The sequence below is a fragment of the Nomascus leucogenys genome, chromosome 17 (assembly GCF_006542625.1).
Source record: "Nomascus leucogenys isolate Asia chromosome 17, Asia_NLE_v1, whole genome shotgun sequence".
In the NCBI taxonomy this organism is placed as follows: domain Eukaryota; kingdom Metazoa; phylum Chordata; class Mammalia; order Primates; family Hylobatidae; genus Nomascus; species Nomascus leucogenys.
Genome location: NC_044397.1, coordinates 62,040,077 through 62,054,717, shown reverse-complemented (window position 1 = coordinate 62,054,717; position 14,641 = coordinate 62,040,077). Strand labels below are relative to the sequence as shown.

Here is a 14,641-nt window from a genome sequence, read left to right as displayed (position 1 = left end):
TTACCCAACACCACAGCCCCTGCACCTTCCCCAGCATCTGGCAGATGATAAGATTTCAGCTGCTGCATGAACAATGCATGAGTGCATGATGGATGGATGGATAAGTTCATGGGTGCGACCATGTATAGGATGGTGGTGATACCCAGGTGGGAGGAGAGATGATTCCAGGTGGAGTCCGTGAGAACTAGACCCCAAAGGGAGACTTTTTCTTTACGTCTCGCCCTTAGTCTCAAATAGGGATCAGTTCATAGAAGCTTTAGGAGGAAGATTTTCACACTGAACTTTCACACATAGAAGAGCTATTTAAAAGTGAAGTGAACCGCAATAGCAGTAATTATTTCTCTGTTTCTGGAGGTGTTCCAGAGCCAGCTAGATGATCTCCTGCTAGGAGTGCTATGGGGTTGGGAGGTGATCCCGGCATAAAAAGCGTTTGGTCCCAATGGTGTCTTGGGGTGCTTCCTGTTCTCTGATTCTCTGATTCCAGGTGCTTTTTCTTCTGTTGAGATGGAAGCAGCATTTGTATCCTTTGCTTTTCTTTTATTCCCCTAAATATGCTGTTGACTGATATGTTTCTCTGCTCTGCTTTCTTCCTCTGGGAATATAGATGAGGTCTTGTCCGAAAACTTTCTGGACTATAAAAACCGTGGAGTCAATGGTTCTCATCGGGGCCAGATCATCTGGAAGATCGACGCCAGCTCGTACTTTGTGGAACGTGAGTACCTTTACCATTCTTGTGGCTTGGCAGACATGGATGAAGCAGAATTCAACTGTTTCATTATTTGTTCTGTTGCACTGCCTCCACTAAGAAATGGGCCCTCTAAAAGAGAGGTGTAGATTTAAAGAGATCCTTAAAAAGATGTTCAGTAGTAAGTGGTGAGGTCTAGGGCAGTTGGATAAAAGCCAGCCAACCAGCCCAGAGGGCTGCCCCTTTAATACCAAGGAAGAGTTGGTTCCTATTCATAAGCCTCTGGACTTGGGACCCTTTGGCTCAGGTCCCTTAACTTTCACTCCATGGCTCCTCTGGGGGCATCTCCAACGTGGCCATAGTTAGAGCAGGTGTTCTCAACAGGCATCCTGCCCTCCAGTTTTGCCTTTGCTTGACCAAATCCTTCAAGGCTTCCTGCCCATGGTCCCAGTCTGTCAGTGATTTTCCACATTTTGCTCTGAACTTTGGCTCTGGCCACAGTTCCTCTGGAGGGCTGTGAGACATTGGTACTGCCAGCCTGTTTCTTTGATTTTTAATCTACTGACATTTCTGGATGTATAAACTTTCTATCATGTATCTTATTTATATGTTTTCTAAAATTTTCTTCTGCCTTTGAAAATAAATCATTATCAGAGTTATGGCAGGCTTTTTTCATAGGTCCCCATACTGGTGTATTTCTCATTGCATGAGGAAATACCTAGATGGGCTTCATGTGTAGGTATTTCCTACATACGAAGCTCAGATTATGGGCTTGACATTTGCCAGCTGAGGGAATGCACAGCTTACCTTCAGTCCAGAGCTCCTTCTCCTCCACTTGGGTACGGAGTGATTTCATGGACAAACTTCTTCATGCACTTTCTGGTTCTTAGCAGATGTTCATTCAATGTGGCATGTCGGAAAGGAAATGGAGTGATCTGTTATTCCAGCTATCCAGTTCTCAGAGGAAAAGATGCATGGCTAGGAATCTGAAGTTATCCATTGGCATTTGACTTGTGGTCCAGGAAAAACTATATCCTCAAGTATATTTTGCTTTCATTTTCATTCACTCTTATTTTCATTCACTCCCTTGACAAACATTTTTGTAAGACCTACTATATTTCAAAGACTATAGATGTGAAGATGAAAGTCCTGGTGTCTGTCTTTGAAGAAACTTATGGTATCTCTGCTCCCAGCAATGACACCAATAGCTCTTTTTTGTGTTGTCTCATGCAGAATGAATAGACAACGAGGAAATGTTTATGCTATCAGGATGTAGAGGGAACATGATTTTATAAGATATGGTTTCTGGCTCTTGTGTTTGAGAAAGGCGTAATAAAACTCCCAGCAAGAGAATTTCTTTTCTTTTTTTTGAGATGGAGTTTCGTTCTTGTTGCCCAGGCTGGAGTGCGATGGGACAACCTTGGCTCACTGCAACCTCTGCCTCCCGGGTTCAAGCGATTCTGCTGACTCAGCCTCCTGAGTAGCTGGGATTACAGGCACCCGCCACCATTTTTTTGTATTTTTAGTAGAGATGGGGTTTCAGAATGCTAGCCAGGCTGGTCTCGAACTCCTGACCTCAGGCAATCCACCTGCCTTGGCCTCCCAAAGTGCTGGGATTACAGACGTGAGCCACCGTGCCTGGCCAGAATTTCTTTTCTTTACTTATCTCCCTGGCTCTGGCTTTTCTCCTCTCTAATCCATGCCAGGCAAAATCCCTTAAACCTAATTTTGCTACCATCTGCCCCAAAGCTCCATGGATCCTCTTTCCTACTGCATCAGTTGCAATCTCTCTGCTCAGCTGCCAAGCCCCAACATAAACTCACCCTCAGCCCACAGCCCTACTTCTCCATCCTCCCCAGCAGACACCGTTCACCCTAGTCATGCTGACCTCTCCCACTACCTAACAAATAGCATCATTCAGCGTTGGAAATATGGGCTTGTTTGGGGTGTAAAGACAGCTCAAGCAAGTGGTACCTGATATAAACCTCCTAAAGTTCAAGAAGAATGGAAAGGATACAAACTTGCATGAGTACTGATTGTTAGACATAATACTCGAATGTGTGCACAAACCTACAATGGAAGTTTGGTAAGAGAGGTTTTTCTCTCTCACTATGCACCAATTTTTTCCCTTTGGGTTCTAATTAATTGAGAAATAGACATAAGAACCCATTTTAAGGTCACAGTAAAGTAGCAGTTCTCAATGATGCTGGCACAAACACAACTTTCAAGTTTTTATCTTTTTTAAGTCAGGAAGATAAATATTAAGGAAGAGGAAATTCTGGGTGGGAATTTCAGTATACCTGACTCAGATTCAAAGGGCACTGACCACATCCCATAAAGCCACATCCCTTCTACACTTTGATACTATATGATCTCCTGACTGTCTCCTCATTTGCATGGGTCAACACATCAAAAAAGGGGGAATTTATGTTGTAAATTAATCCAGCCCTAGTGCCGTTCTCTTCAAGGCAGTTTTTAAAGATTTCTGTAACATATGTAGAACATTTCTAGTATATTTATTCCAAATAACCATTTCATATAATTGTCTTCACGGGCAGTATGAAAACACACTTTAAATATTATTAGAAAGACATTATAGGCCAGGCAAGGTAGCTCACACCTGTAATCCCAGCTTTGGGAGGCCGGGGCAGGCAGATTGCTTGAGCCCAGGAGTTTGAGACCAACCTGGGCAATGTGGAAAAACCCCATCTCTACAAAAAATTAGTCATGTATGATGATGTATGCCTGTAGTCCCAGCTACTTGGGAGGCTACGGTGGAAGCATCACCTGTACCCAGGAAGTTGAGGCTGCAGTGAGCTATGACAGTGCCACTAAACTCTAGCCTGGCCACTGAACTCCAGCCTGGGTGGCAGAGTGAGACCCTGACTCATAAAACAAACACAACAACAACAACAAAAATACATTATAATATAAAATCAGCTCTTTATAACGCATAAACATTGGTATAATTGAATGAAAGCATATTCAAACTTGGTCAAGCAGCAGCATCCTATAAAAAACAAATGGCTTGACCGTGCACGGTGGCTCATGCCTATAATCTCAGCACTTTGGGAGGCCTAGGTGAGCGGATCACCTGAGGTTAGAAGTTCAACCTAGGGTTTCATCCTGGCCAATATGGTGAAACCCCATCTCTACTAAAAATACAAAAATTAGCCAGGCATGGTGGCATGTGCCTGCAGTCCCAGCTACTCGGGAGGCTGAGGCAGGAGAATCTCTTGAACCAGGGAGGCAGAGGTTGCAGTGAGCCGAGATCATATCATTGCACTCCAGCCTGGGTGACAAGAGTGAAACTCTATCTCAAAAAAAAAAAAAAAAAAAAAAGGCTTGCAGAAGGCATATTCCAAATAACTGAAAGTTGAACACTTTAGATAATGACATTGTAAAATGTTTTTGTGCAGACTTGAGAAGATGCTGGTCCTCAATATACCTGTTGGACTAGCAATGTCCCAGTGTTTTGGGAATATCAATGAAAGTGAAATGGGAAAGGCAGGTATTTACATTTTGCAAATATATCAAACTAATGTAGTATAATTTGTCGAAAAGTAAAAATTTATTGAGGCAAAGCTTCAGTTTACAAATGATTATAGAGTGTTAACTCAAGGCACGTATATTAATATAAATAAAATAAGATGCTATAATGAATTACAGCTTTAGGGGTCTGAATGCATTAAAATTGTATATAGGATGCTATATAAATTTATATGTTATGTGAAATAATTAGCGTTTTCAAAAATGTATGATTGAGAGGTGCCAAATTAACAAGTAGGGAGAGGTTGGCTCTACGAAACGTTCTCATATGGCTATCCTTCCCTAACACATCCAAGCATCAAAGCTCTCTTGCTATAATAAAAATGCAGAATCCCAGCCATGATCCAAAGGGTTACAGAAGCTTCTGTTATGAACTAAAAATAAGACTCTTTGCAGTCTCCCGGCAGTAATAAACACAATTAATCTAATTGGTAAATTATACTCTCTTAAAATTAAAAATAATTTTGTAAGCATTAAACATTGGCCAGATTTTAAACATTGAAGTACAACAGAAGCTCATTCTTTCTACCTGGGGATTAAATTAACATAATAAAATCAAATGAAGTGTACCTTTTATTTTGGTTTTTATTTTTCCCTTTATTTTTTCCTTTTGTTATTTCTTTTTCTGAGACTGGGCATATATTGCAGATGACCTGGAGTCTGCAGTGTTCTAATAGCACTTTTCTTTGGGGTTAATGATTCAATTTAGCAGTAGGTAATTGCTATTGATTTATACAATTTTTAATGATCTGACCAAATCTGATTTTGAAAGTACCATCAAATTAGGAATATTTTAAACAAATATTTTCTGCACTCTCCAAGGAGTAACATACCTGATAAAAATACTAAAGAAAATAAAGCCTGACTCATTGCTTATTCTCTGGCATAACTTTTCTCCAGTGGGCACCTGGCTATTTGACCATAGTATCAATGGCTATAACGTGAGAACTGTAAAGATACAAACTTTAACACCGACAGAAAACAGAACTGGTGAAATTTTAAGTTGACCCATCCTATAAAGTCATACAATATTGTATTATTGTAGTAACTCAATTATCATTTTTTAATACATGCATTTGGGCTCCACTGGCCCATTCAAACCTTCAGAGGGAGCTAGTACAGTCCTTGTTCATTGTGTACTTTGTCAGAATCCTTCCAAATCAGGGCTCAAATTGCCCCAGAACACGGAGATGAGGTGATCCTGAAAAGAAGGTATCCTGTCTTGATCTCTGGCCCAGATCTGCTCTGTGTACCTCCTTGTTCATCCAATTTTAGTAGGAAGAACTGGGCAGTGTGCCTGGAGTGACCTCTGATTACAGCAAAAAGAGACCACTGACAAAGGGGCTGCCCTTCTCCCCAGCCCTTGTGTTGTCGTCACTGTCGTGGGCACCGCCTCTTCACAGCTGTCCAGGCATAAACAAGAAATCAGGAGTCATTTTCAACCTCCCTGCCTTGCCCTAGTGTCCTGCCCCCGCCAGTCAGCACCACTCATCCCGGATCCCATCTCACCTCCCAGGTCAGTCTCAGGCTCAGCATATCTCGCCCCTCATTTCCTTGTGTGGAAACCTGGCTGGATGCACACCCAGATTGCCACATGCTGTGGTCTCATCATTCCCTGCACCCATCAGAAGAACACCCCTCAACCTTTTTAGCACCTCATTTTAAAATCCTTTTCCATCATGCCATCTGTCTCAGTCCATTCAGGCTGTTATAACAAAATACCTTACACTGAGGAATTCATAAATAATAGAAATTTATTTCTCACCATTCTAAAGGCTGGGAAGTCCATGATCACAGTGCCAACAGATTCCACTTCTGCTGAGGGCCTGCTCAGCTTCAAAGACAGTGCCCTCTTGCTGTTTCTGCATAGGGCCAGAGGGGCCAAAGGGGCTCGGGCGCCCCTTCCGCCTCTCTTACAAGGGCATTAATCCCGTTTAAATCATCATCTCATATTTTAAAAACACACAGGGGCTCCTGATGATACATAAGAGAAAATCTAAGCAGCCGACCTTACTGTCAGTTTGTAATGACTCCCCCTTGACCATGGTGAGGTGAACCTCACACAGGTGGGGACTGTTGGGATCTGCCTCCTCACTCTGGGCTTCAGCCAGTGGCTTCTAAGCTAGAGGCAGCATGATGGCCACGGCGACTTGGGGCTCAACCCCAAGCCCAGGGAGGCCCTCTGGACTCTGAGATTCTGTATCTTCATCTATAAAATGAAAGTGATATATGTCCCCCACAAGGCGGCCCCTTGAAGATGACCTGAAAAAACTCAGGAGAAGTACCCAGCCATGTGTCAGGGACAGCAAGAGCTCAGTCAACACCAGACCCTCTGCCATAATTAGAGAGCTGTGAATTAGGAATTACAGGTGTCACTCTGAGAAGAAACAGGGCAGGATCATACATCCACCTTTTATTTCTGCTCTGGAAATGAACATATTGGTGCCTTGGTGACAATTGAGACATGAATGGCTTCATGCTGATTGTTTTCTGTGGGGAAACCCTCTGCTCTGCAGCCAAAGCTGGAGACCAAAGGGCACTGGAGGAAAAGCAGGGCTCCAGGGGAGCCGGCTGCCTTCTCTTCCTTGACATTCTAGAGCAATGTTTCCCTGTGGCGATGCAGCCAGAGCTAGAACAGGCTCACTGGGACCAGAGGCACCAGCACTGAGATTAGACACAGTGGCTTCATCAGGCCACAATCCAGATGGTTAAGATGACATGTTGTTAGAGCCTTTTATTTGAACTTGGGCATGTTTTCACCAGGACTGCTCTGCCTTTAGAGCCAGCAAGGCTAAGGACTGCACCGCGGGCTGCCATTTTCAATCACTGTTGTGTTATTTCCAAGGAGATATCTCAATTTGTGCTACAATAAATACTCGGGCCATAGGCACTAAGCCCTTAAGAAGGTTAAGTCTACATGGGGAGACTGAACCCAACCTGTGCAACATAAAGGTGTGATCATTGCACTGCTTCACAGGTTTTCTGTTAGGAAAAAGTATGACTCCATATATATATCTGCAAAATAATAGGCATATTTATATTATTGTGCCATCTGATTTTTTTATAGAGCTCCGTGGAAACCAAGACTCCCCCCCGCCACTGCCCACCCACTTTAGCACTATGCTAAAGTGAAATCATGGTTAAAATTGCACTGTGTAACAGTCATGAAGTAATTCATGTTGCTTATATTCTTACTTGTGTTTCTTAAATTTTAGGAAAAGAATATACAGTTCACAGTGATACTCCTGAGATTCTTTTTCTTCTTTCATCTATATCCTTTCACCACACAATTAATTCCCCTCCCTGGTGTCCCTACCACCTAAACTTCTCCATAAACCTACCTCTGGTTATACCTCATACTCGTTTTGATTTTCCCTTCCTTATTTTCTTCCAGTTTTGCTTTAAAATCCCAAAAGAATTAATCTTGCTAGAGAGGCATCCCCTGAGTAGAGGAAGGAGTCCAAGCTACCAAGTCCATAGGCACTCTCTAGCAGCCCTGAGTGAAAGGGTTGGAAATATTCATACAGTGATAATTTTGTCCCTTTGAGGTTATCATGCATCATGTGATATCATATATTAGATATTATGCATCCTGTGTGCTAATGGGATGTAGAACGAACATAATAGTGATTAAAGAGCTAGATTAGAGGCACGGCAGGGTGGAGCTGAGAAGTACAGGAAAGATAAGTGCTTAGCCTTTATGTAGTCTATGAAACTTTATATTATTATTATTATTATCATTAGTTTTAGGATGACACGATAAAACGGATTTGGGGCCAGGCATAGTGGCTCACACCTATAATCGTAGCATTTTGGGAGGAAGAGGCAGAAGGATCACTAGAGCCCAGGAGCTCAAGACCAGCCTGGGCAACAAAGTGAGACCCCAATCTCTACAAAAAATAAAAATTTAAAACTATTAGCTCTGTTTGGTGGCATGCACCAGTAGACCCAGCTACTTGGGAAGCTGAGATGGGAGAATCACTTGAGCTGGGGAGGTCTGCAGTCTAGCCTGAGCTATGGAGCAAGACCTTGTCTCAAATTAAAAAAAAAAACAAAAAAAAAAGGGTTTGTGACTATTCGTGCAAGGCAACTTCAGGAAAACATATCCACCTTCAGCAATCCCAGCCAAGGCCTGCAACATGGGACACAGAAGAAGCAGCAAACTAGAGGGGCTGCGGTTGCTGCTGGTCCCTGTCTGAACTGCATGGGGCTGCCAGAGGCCAATCTGACTGAACACGGCCAATGAGACAATGGCGTGTGGCAGTGGAGGGCCCGGCCCACGTGGGAAGACAAGACGCAGGCGTGCAGTAACTTCTCAGCACATCAAGGATTCCATTGCATCTGGGGAACGTCAAAATTGACCTGCAGTGCATGGAGGTCTCAGTCCCTCAGATTAAATAACAAAGCATGACTGAGCATTATTACAGAAAACAGCCAGAAAGATATAACCAGAACATTCCATTCAGATTCGCGGCAATACAAAACAATGGTGCCAGCTTCCAGTCAGACACATGTCAGATCTTCCCAATGAGAAGAAAACCCTCGATCGACATAAATAAAGGGTCAAGGCCCTATTAACCCAAAGTCAGACTTTTCTGGATTAACCTTAAGTTGCCAAGTCAGTGTGAGAACATAACAGATACAGCTGTCTGTCTTAGCCCTATTGTGCTGGAGGCCTGCTGGGGATCGTGCTGGTCTCCAGGGGCTCAGATCTAGACATGCAGGCTCCATCCCTGCATGCCGAGGTTCTGGCATTACACTGGGGAGACAAGCATGTACTTCTTTTCATGCCTTGTGTGAAACAGTATGAGGAGGAGCCCTAGCCTGACCTTGGGCCAAAGACCTAATCACCTCCAAGTTACAGGAACTCGGCCAGTGGGAAGGAAGGTCTGGACTCAGGGCCAAGTGGCATACAGGGGTGGGAAGGGGTGAGGCTGGGGTGGGTGAGACAGAATTGGAAAAGAAATATTCCAGGTAAGGAGCCCAGGGTCAGAGGTTCTAGGCAATTTAGACATATGCCTGCAGAGCACACAGAGCTATGCAAATACTTGAAGTAGAAAAAGCATTCCAATTAGGCTTGCATTCTAGAAATCGCATTCTGGCAGAAGTGTGGCGAGAAGACTGTAAGGTGCTGATATTAGAGGCTCGAGACCACCAAGAAACTATGGCATAAAAACAGGTGAGAAACAAAGAACACCTGGAATGAGAAAAATGGAAGGGGCTGATTCAGAAAGAGGCTTAGGAGGTAAGATCAACATGGCTTGGTGAGGAACTGGATGTGTGCCTGGGGAGAGGAAAGGGGCAGAAGGAGAATCAGCTGCCTCTAAGGCACATCATCCAAGACTGAGAGGTCAGAAAGGGGGCGAGTTTGGGGATTGAAGACACTGAGTTCAGGTTGAAGTGTCTGTGGGCTGGAAAGATGCAGCACACAGTTGCCTGGACACGGCGTGCTAAAGAGAAGAACCTGACTTTGAAACAGAGATGGGAAAGGAACAAGCAAGTGCTGTGTGAAGTGAGGGTGTGAAGGACTTTGTGTAGGGGGAGTGTAAAGTAGTGTTTCTCAAAGTGTAGCCTGCTGAAAATTGCAAGAGAGTCCTTTACCCAGGGTGGTTATTAGAAATGCGGATTCCATAGGCAAGAGCCTTTCTTTTTAATAAGCATGCCATGTTATTCTGATATGCCTGTAAATGTGAAGATGACTGATACAGACTGTGAGAAGAGGAGAGTTGAGGATGGAATTCCATCGAGGAGCAAGAGGAAGAACAGAAAGAGAGATCATGGAGTTAGGCAGGTTAAGGGTGGCCATAAATTCCTTGATGCTCCTCCTATTGAGAGGCGGGGTCCATGTCGCCTCCCCTTGAGCCTGGGTGGGTGCTGTGACCTGGGCTGGTTTCCAAACTAAAGTACCAACTTCTAGCCTAGACCTCAAGATATTGGAAGCTTCCACTTCCTCCCTCTTGGGACACTCACTCTTAAAGCCCTGAGACAGCTGGGCTGGGAGAAGCCCTGGCTAGCTATGTTCAGGGCTGTGTGACAAGAGGATGCTGGCAAGCCCAGAGCTTCCAGCCATCCTCAACCAGGCAAGAGGCCACATCATACGTCTAGCCCTAGCTGCAATCAATGGCAACAGCATGTGAGAACCGCAGGAGAGCTGCCATGCTGAGCCCACACCTCACAGAACTTTGAGAGATAGTAAGAGGGTGCTGCTGAAGCTGTCAAGTTTTTGGTTTGATGATTATACAGCCATAGTAACCAGAGCACCAGGGAAATCATCAAGAGCAAGGCCCTGGAAGTTAAGGGAGGAGAAAACATCAAGGGTGTCATCAATATGACCTGCTGAGCGCCACAGAGTCACAGAAGATACAGAAGTCACCTGTGGAGGGTGGCCATGTGGGGGCTATGGGCTTTGTCTAAATAATTCGAGGAGTTGGTGAGAAAGACTGTAGGCTGAAAGGTATAGTGACTGGTTCATCCTGGTTTGCTGGAACTCTCCTGGTTTAGGCCCTCATAGTTCTGTGTCCCAGGAAAAAGCTCAGGCGTGAACATGCTGGAGTGGTTGGTGACCCTGTGGTGAGTCTGCACTGATAAAGAAGAGGCCAGGGGAATACAGCAGTCCTCTGGGATGGCTGGCAATGACAGTGGCTCTGAGAAGGTAGCCAAATGAGGAATAAAATCAAAGGGAGGTTTTTTATTTATTTATTTATTTTTATTATACTTTAAGTTCTAGGGTACATGTGCACAACGTGCAGGTTTGTTACATATGTATACATGTGCCATGTTGGTGTGCTGCACCCATTAACTCATCATTTACATTAGGTATATCTCCTAATGCTATCCCTCCCCACTCCCCCAACCCCACAACAGGCCCTGGTGTGTGGTGTTCCCCACCCTGTGTCCAAGTGTTCCCATTGTTCAATTCCCACCTACAAGTGAGAACACGTGGTGTTTGGTTTTCTGTCCTTGAGATAGTTTGCTCAGAATGATGGTTTCTAGCTTCATCCATGTAAGATCGTGGTGGGGCCAGGCACAGTGGCTCACACCTGTAATCCCAGCAATTTGGGAGGCTGAGGCGGGCAGATCACGAGGTCAGGAGATCGAGACCATCCTGGCTAACATGGTGAAACCCTGTCTCTACTAAAAAAATACAAAAAATTAGCCAGGCATGGTGGTGGGCACCTGTAGTCCCAGCTACTCAGGAGGCTGAAGCTGGAGAATGGCGTGACCCCAGGAGGCGGAGTTTGCAGTGAGCCGAGATTGCACCACTGCACTCCAGCCTGGGTGACAGAGTGAGACTCTGTCTCAAAAAAAAAAAAAGATCAGGGTGAGCTTGCACATGTTTATAGACTGAGTGGAATAGGCCATAAAAATAGAGACTTTCATTAACTTAGTGCTTACAGGGATCAACGTTCTTGGCAAGGATGTTACCATGAGGTGGACGCCATCACTGTTGTATCCAGTGAGAAATCTTATTCTCTGAGCATCATGGCAGCTTGCCTAAGGTTCAGAGTGGTAGGTGGTAGAGCTGGGATTTGTGCTCAGGATTATCTGTTGTGCTTCAGCACCATGGCAGAGCCCATGGGAATGTCAGAGATATGGGACATTGAAGGGCAGTTTGATGGATTGAAGGCCATGAGGAGTCAATAGGCAACAGGACCCAGAGAACAGTTATGGGACAGGCCTTTCCTAGAGGCTCTTGACTGGCTAGGGGTGGGATGACCAGAAGTGTGGGTGAGGCAGGTGGCAGGTGCAAGATGGGAACAAAGAGACAGGAAGAAATGTGTTTCTGCTGACCACTCTACAGTGCCCGCTTTCCTAACAAGAAGGGAAATAAGAAGAAGAAATTGGAAGAACTCAGGAGTGATTTTCATCTACACAGATGTGGTAGAGTGAAATTGGAACTCTACAAAAATAAATAAACAAATAAATAGCTTCTCCTCTCCCCCCTCAAAGCCACTCTACACACAAAATGAATCTCTTTTGCTCAAAATCACAGACACATAGAGCTGGAACCTCAACCCGGGCTGCTGAGACCCTCTAAAGGCTTCAACAACCCAAGGAAGGGACTGTTAGCCCATTTTGATCTCCATGAAATGGATACAGATCCCCAGGCATGCGCACAGGCCGCATTCCTGAAATGGGGTCTTGCTCTAAAGGCCTGTGGCAGGTGTGTGTGGTGAGAGGCCAAATTTGGCAGGCAAGAATATGGGGCAGACAAGGGACACTGACCTAACTAAGATTCTGTGTTTGTACCTACAGCCAGGTGGGTGAGGCAGTGTCTGAAGGGCATGGCAAGCTGATCACCACGGTGTCCAATTACAGACAGACGCAGCAGATGGGAGCAAAGGTGGCTGCGGTCACTTTAGGAGTGTGGCCTGTGCTCATCCCTGGGGAACAGTACATGGGCTGCAAGGTCTGACCCCTGGGCTGTTGTTTGGGGTAAGGCTACTGTCCTGAGTAGAGGAATAATACTAATAATACCAGCAGCTAAACTTCTTTGAGCCATCCCGATGTACCTGGCATCATGCTGAGCACCTTAAATATATTGCCTCATTTAATCCTTATGGAACCCTAGATGGCAGATATTTTTATTTTCCCTCTTTGTTAATGAGAAACCTGAGGCAGAGGAAGATAATTCAACCGGTACAATAGTCACAGGTAACAAACAAGTGATAGGACTGGGATGGGAACCAAGACAGCCTGCCTTCAGAGACTGCTCTTTAGCCACTGTGATGTCCTGATAAGACCAAGGTAGGCCAGTAGGGGTCCCATGACTAAGGTAGAGGATTGGTGCAAAATTCTGGTCCCACGGAGAGCTGCAGTACTAGCTTATCCACTGGATAGAACTTTGAAGTAGGAGTCATTCCTGGGGGCCTTACCTCCCAGGTATGATAGGCAAGGAAATGTGGGGGGCATCAGAGAATATAGACATCACTAGACTATCACACTCTACCAAAACGGAGGTCTGGAAGGAAGGTCAAGGTGGTTAGTATACAGCCTTCCTCATATCCAGATGATCCCAAGTAGGGAGCTCAGTGTGCCTCCTATAAAAAGCTATAGAGAAAGTCACATTAAAAGAAAAGGCTACACAGGATTTCAATCACTTCCTCACATGTAAATCCAGAATCACCCCTGTTTTGGTGCATTTATTATGTATGGATGGATTCCATTTGTATATGCATTTATAAAAGTATTACTTATTCCCTACAGAAAATTTGAGGAAAAGATCAAAGCAAAAATCATCTATAATTTCAACACCTAGATAACATTTTAGATGAGTGTTTTATTGCTAGTAACATTTCCCCTTAGAGGGCTTAATTAGTATGTATTCAATTATTTAATGAATGAATTAAGCTGGTGCTCAGTATTCCAGTGCAGGAAGCATGAGACTTATGCTCAAGGACAGCAGCCATTACATCTTATCTTTCCCACAGATACCCCTGAGCCTAAAACATTGAGTTTCCCTGCTAGAGGAAGAGACAGGGAAATATGGGCAGAGGGAAGGGGCCAGATGGTCTCTGGGTCAGCCACAGGGAGATAACAGAGTCAACTGACCTATCTACCTTCCCCTTGTAATAAAGAGGTGGCAGAACCTTTGAAAACAGAGGACTCTGCTCTCTGTCAAACATGGCCCAATCCACACTGGGAATCTGACCAACCAGTTTAGCAACTCCTCCTCCCTCCATTGGGACCAGGAAACGGATGTTAGAAAAGCAGTGGAAAGGGAGAGTTTTCACTTTTTCCACTTTATTCCCACCTTATACTTCTTTCTTTTAACCTATTGAGTGTTTCAGCCAAGTCAATGGTTGTGCATAGGCACAGCTGTTTTTGGTGAGGACAGAGATCTGTGGAGCTTCAGAAAGTCCTGCCTGAACATTGTGCGTGCCTTCCTGGGTACTTTTGCAGCTTCTGTGCACCTTATCTACCCGGGACCAATTCAGAGGTCACTCTCAGGACTTTCTGACATCAGTCAAAATAGATCTGTAGTCAACTGCAAGGCCATTGTCAAATGGTGCCAGCTACATTGTCCACTCCAGCTTTGAACAACCAGGAAAGTGTTCAGAGTCCAAATAATACCAAAATACACAAAACCTCTCCCAAAATGTTGCTAATGCAGATGTCTCTGTCTCATGTATCACACTTTCCCAAAACTCTAGAGTCAATATGGTACCCAAGAATATTGAAAAATCCACCAACACCCACAAAATTTAGACACAAACAACCCTTATCCATTGCAGCAGCTACTAATCTAAGCCTTGTTCCTTCTCTCTAAGCAAAACCAGAGTTTGCAGAACCTGGTACATATTTAGACTTACATTGCTGTTGCCAGCTGTGTTACCTGAGGAAAGTAGGCAGACAAAAAGCAAAAAAGAAAAAGGAGAAAGTCATTCTTGTTTTATTGTCATTAGA

At 44.5% G+C, this 14,641-nt stretch overlaps 1 protein-coding gene across 8 annotated transcripts in view; it reads left to right on the top strand.

The window, feature by feature from the left end:
- The window catches only part of HECW1 (HECT, C2 and WW domain containing E3 ubiquitin protein ligase 1), a 464,866-nt gene that overhangs the window by 217,546 nt on the left and 232,679 nt on the right, over positions 1 to 14,641 (top strand). For all 8 annotated transcript variants that reach the window (XM_003268823.3, XM_012496683.2, XM_030796709.1 and 5 more), the window contains one exon: positions 605 to 712. In XM_003268823.3, coding sequence (XP_003268871.1) covers positions 605 to 712 — 108 coding nt within the window. The remainder of the gene's footprint in view (positions 1 to 604; positions 713 to 14,641) is intronic.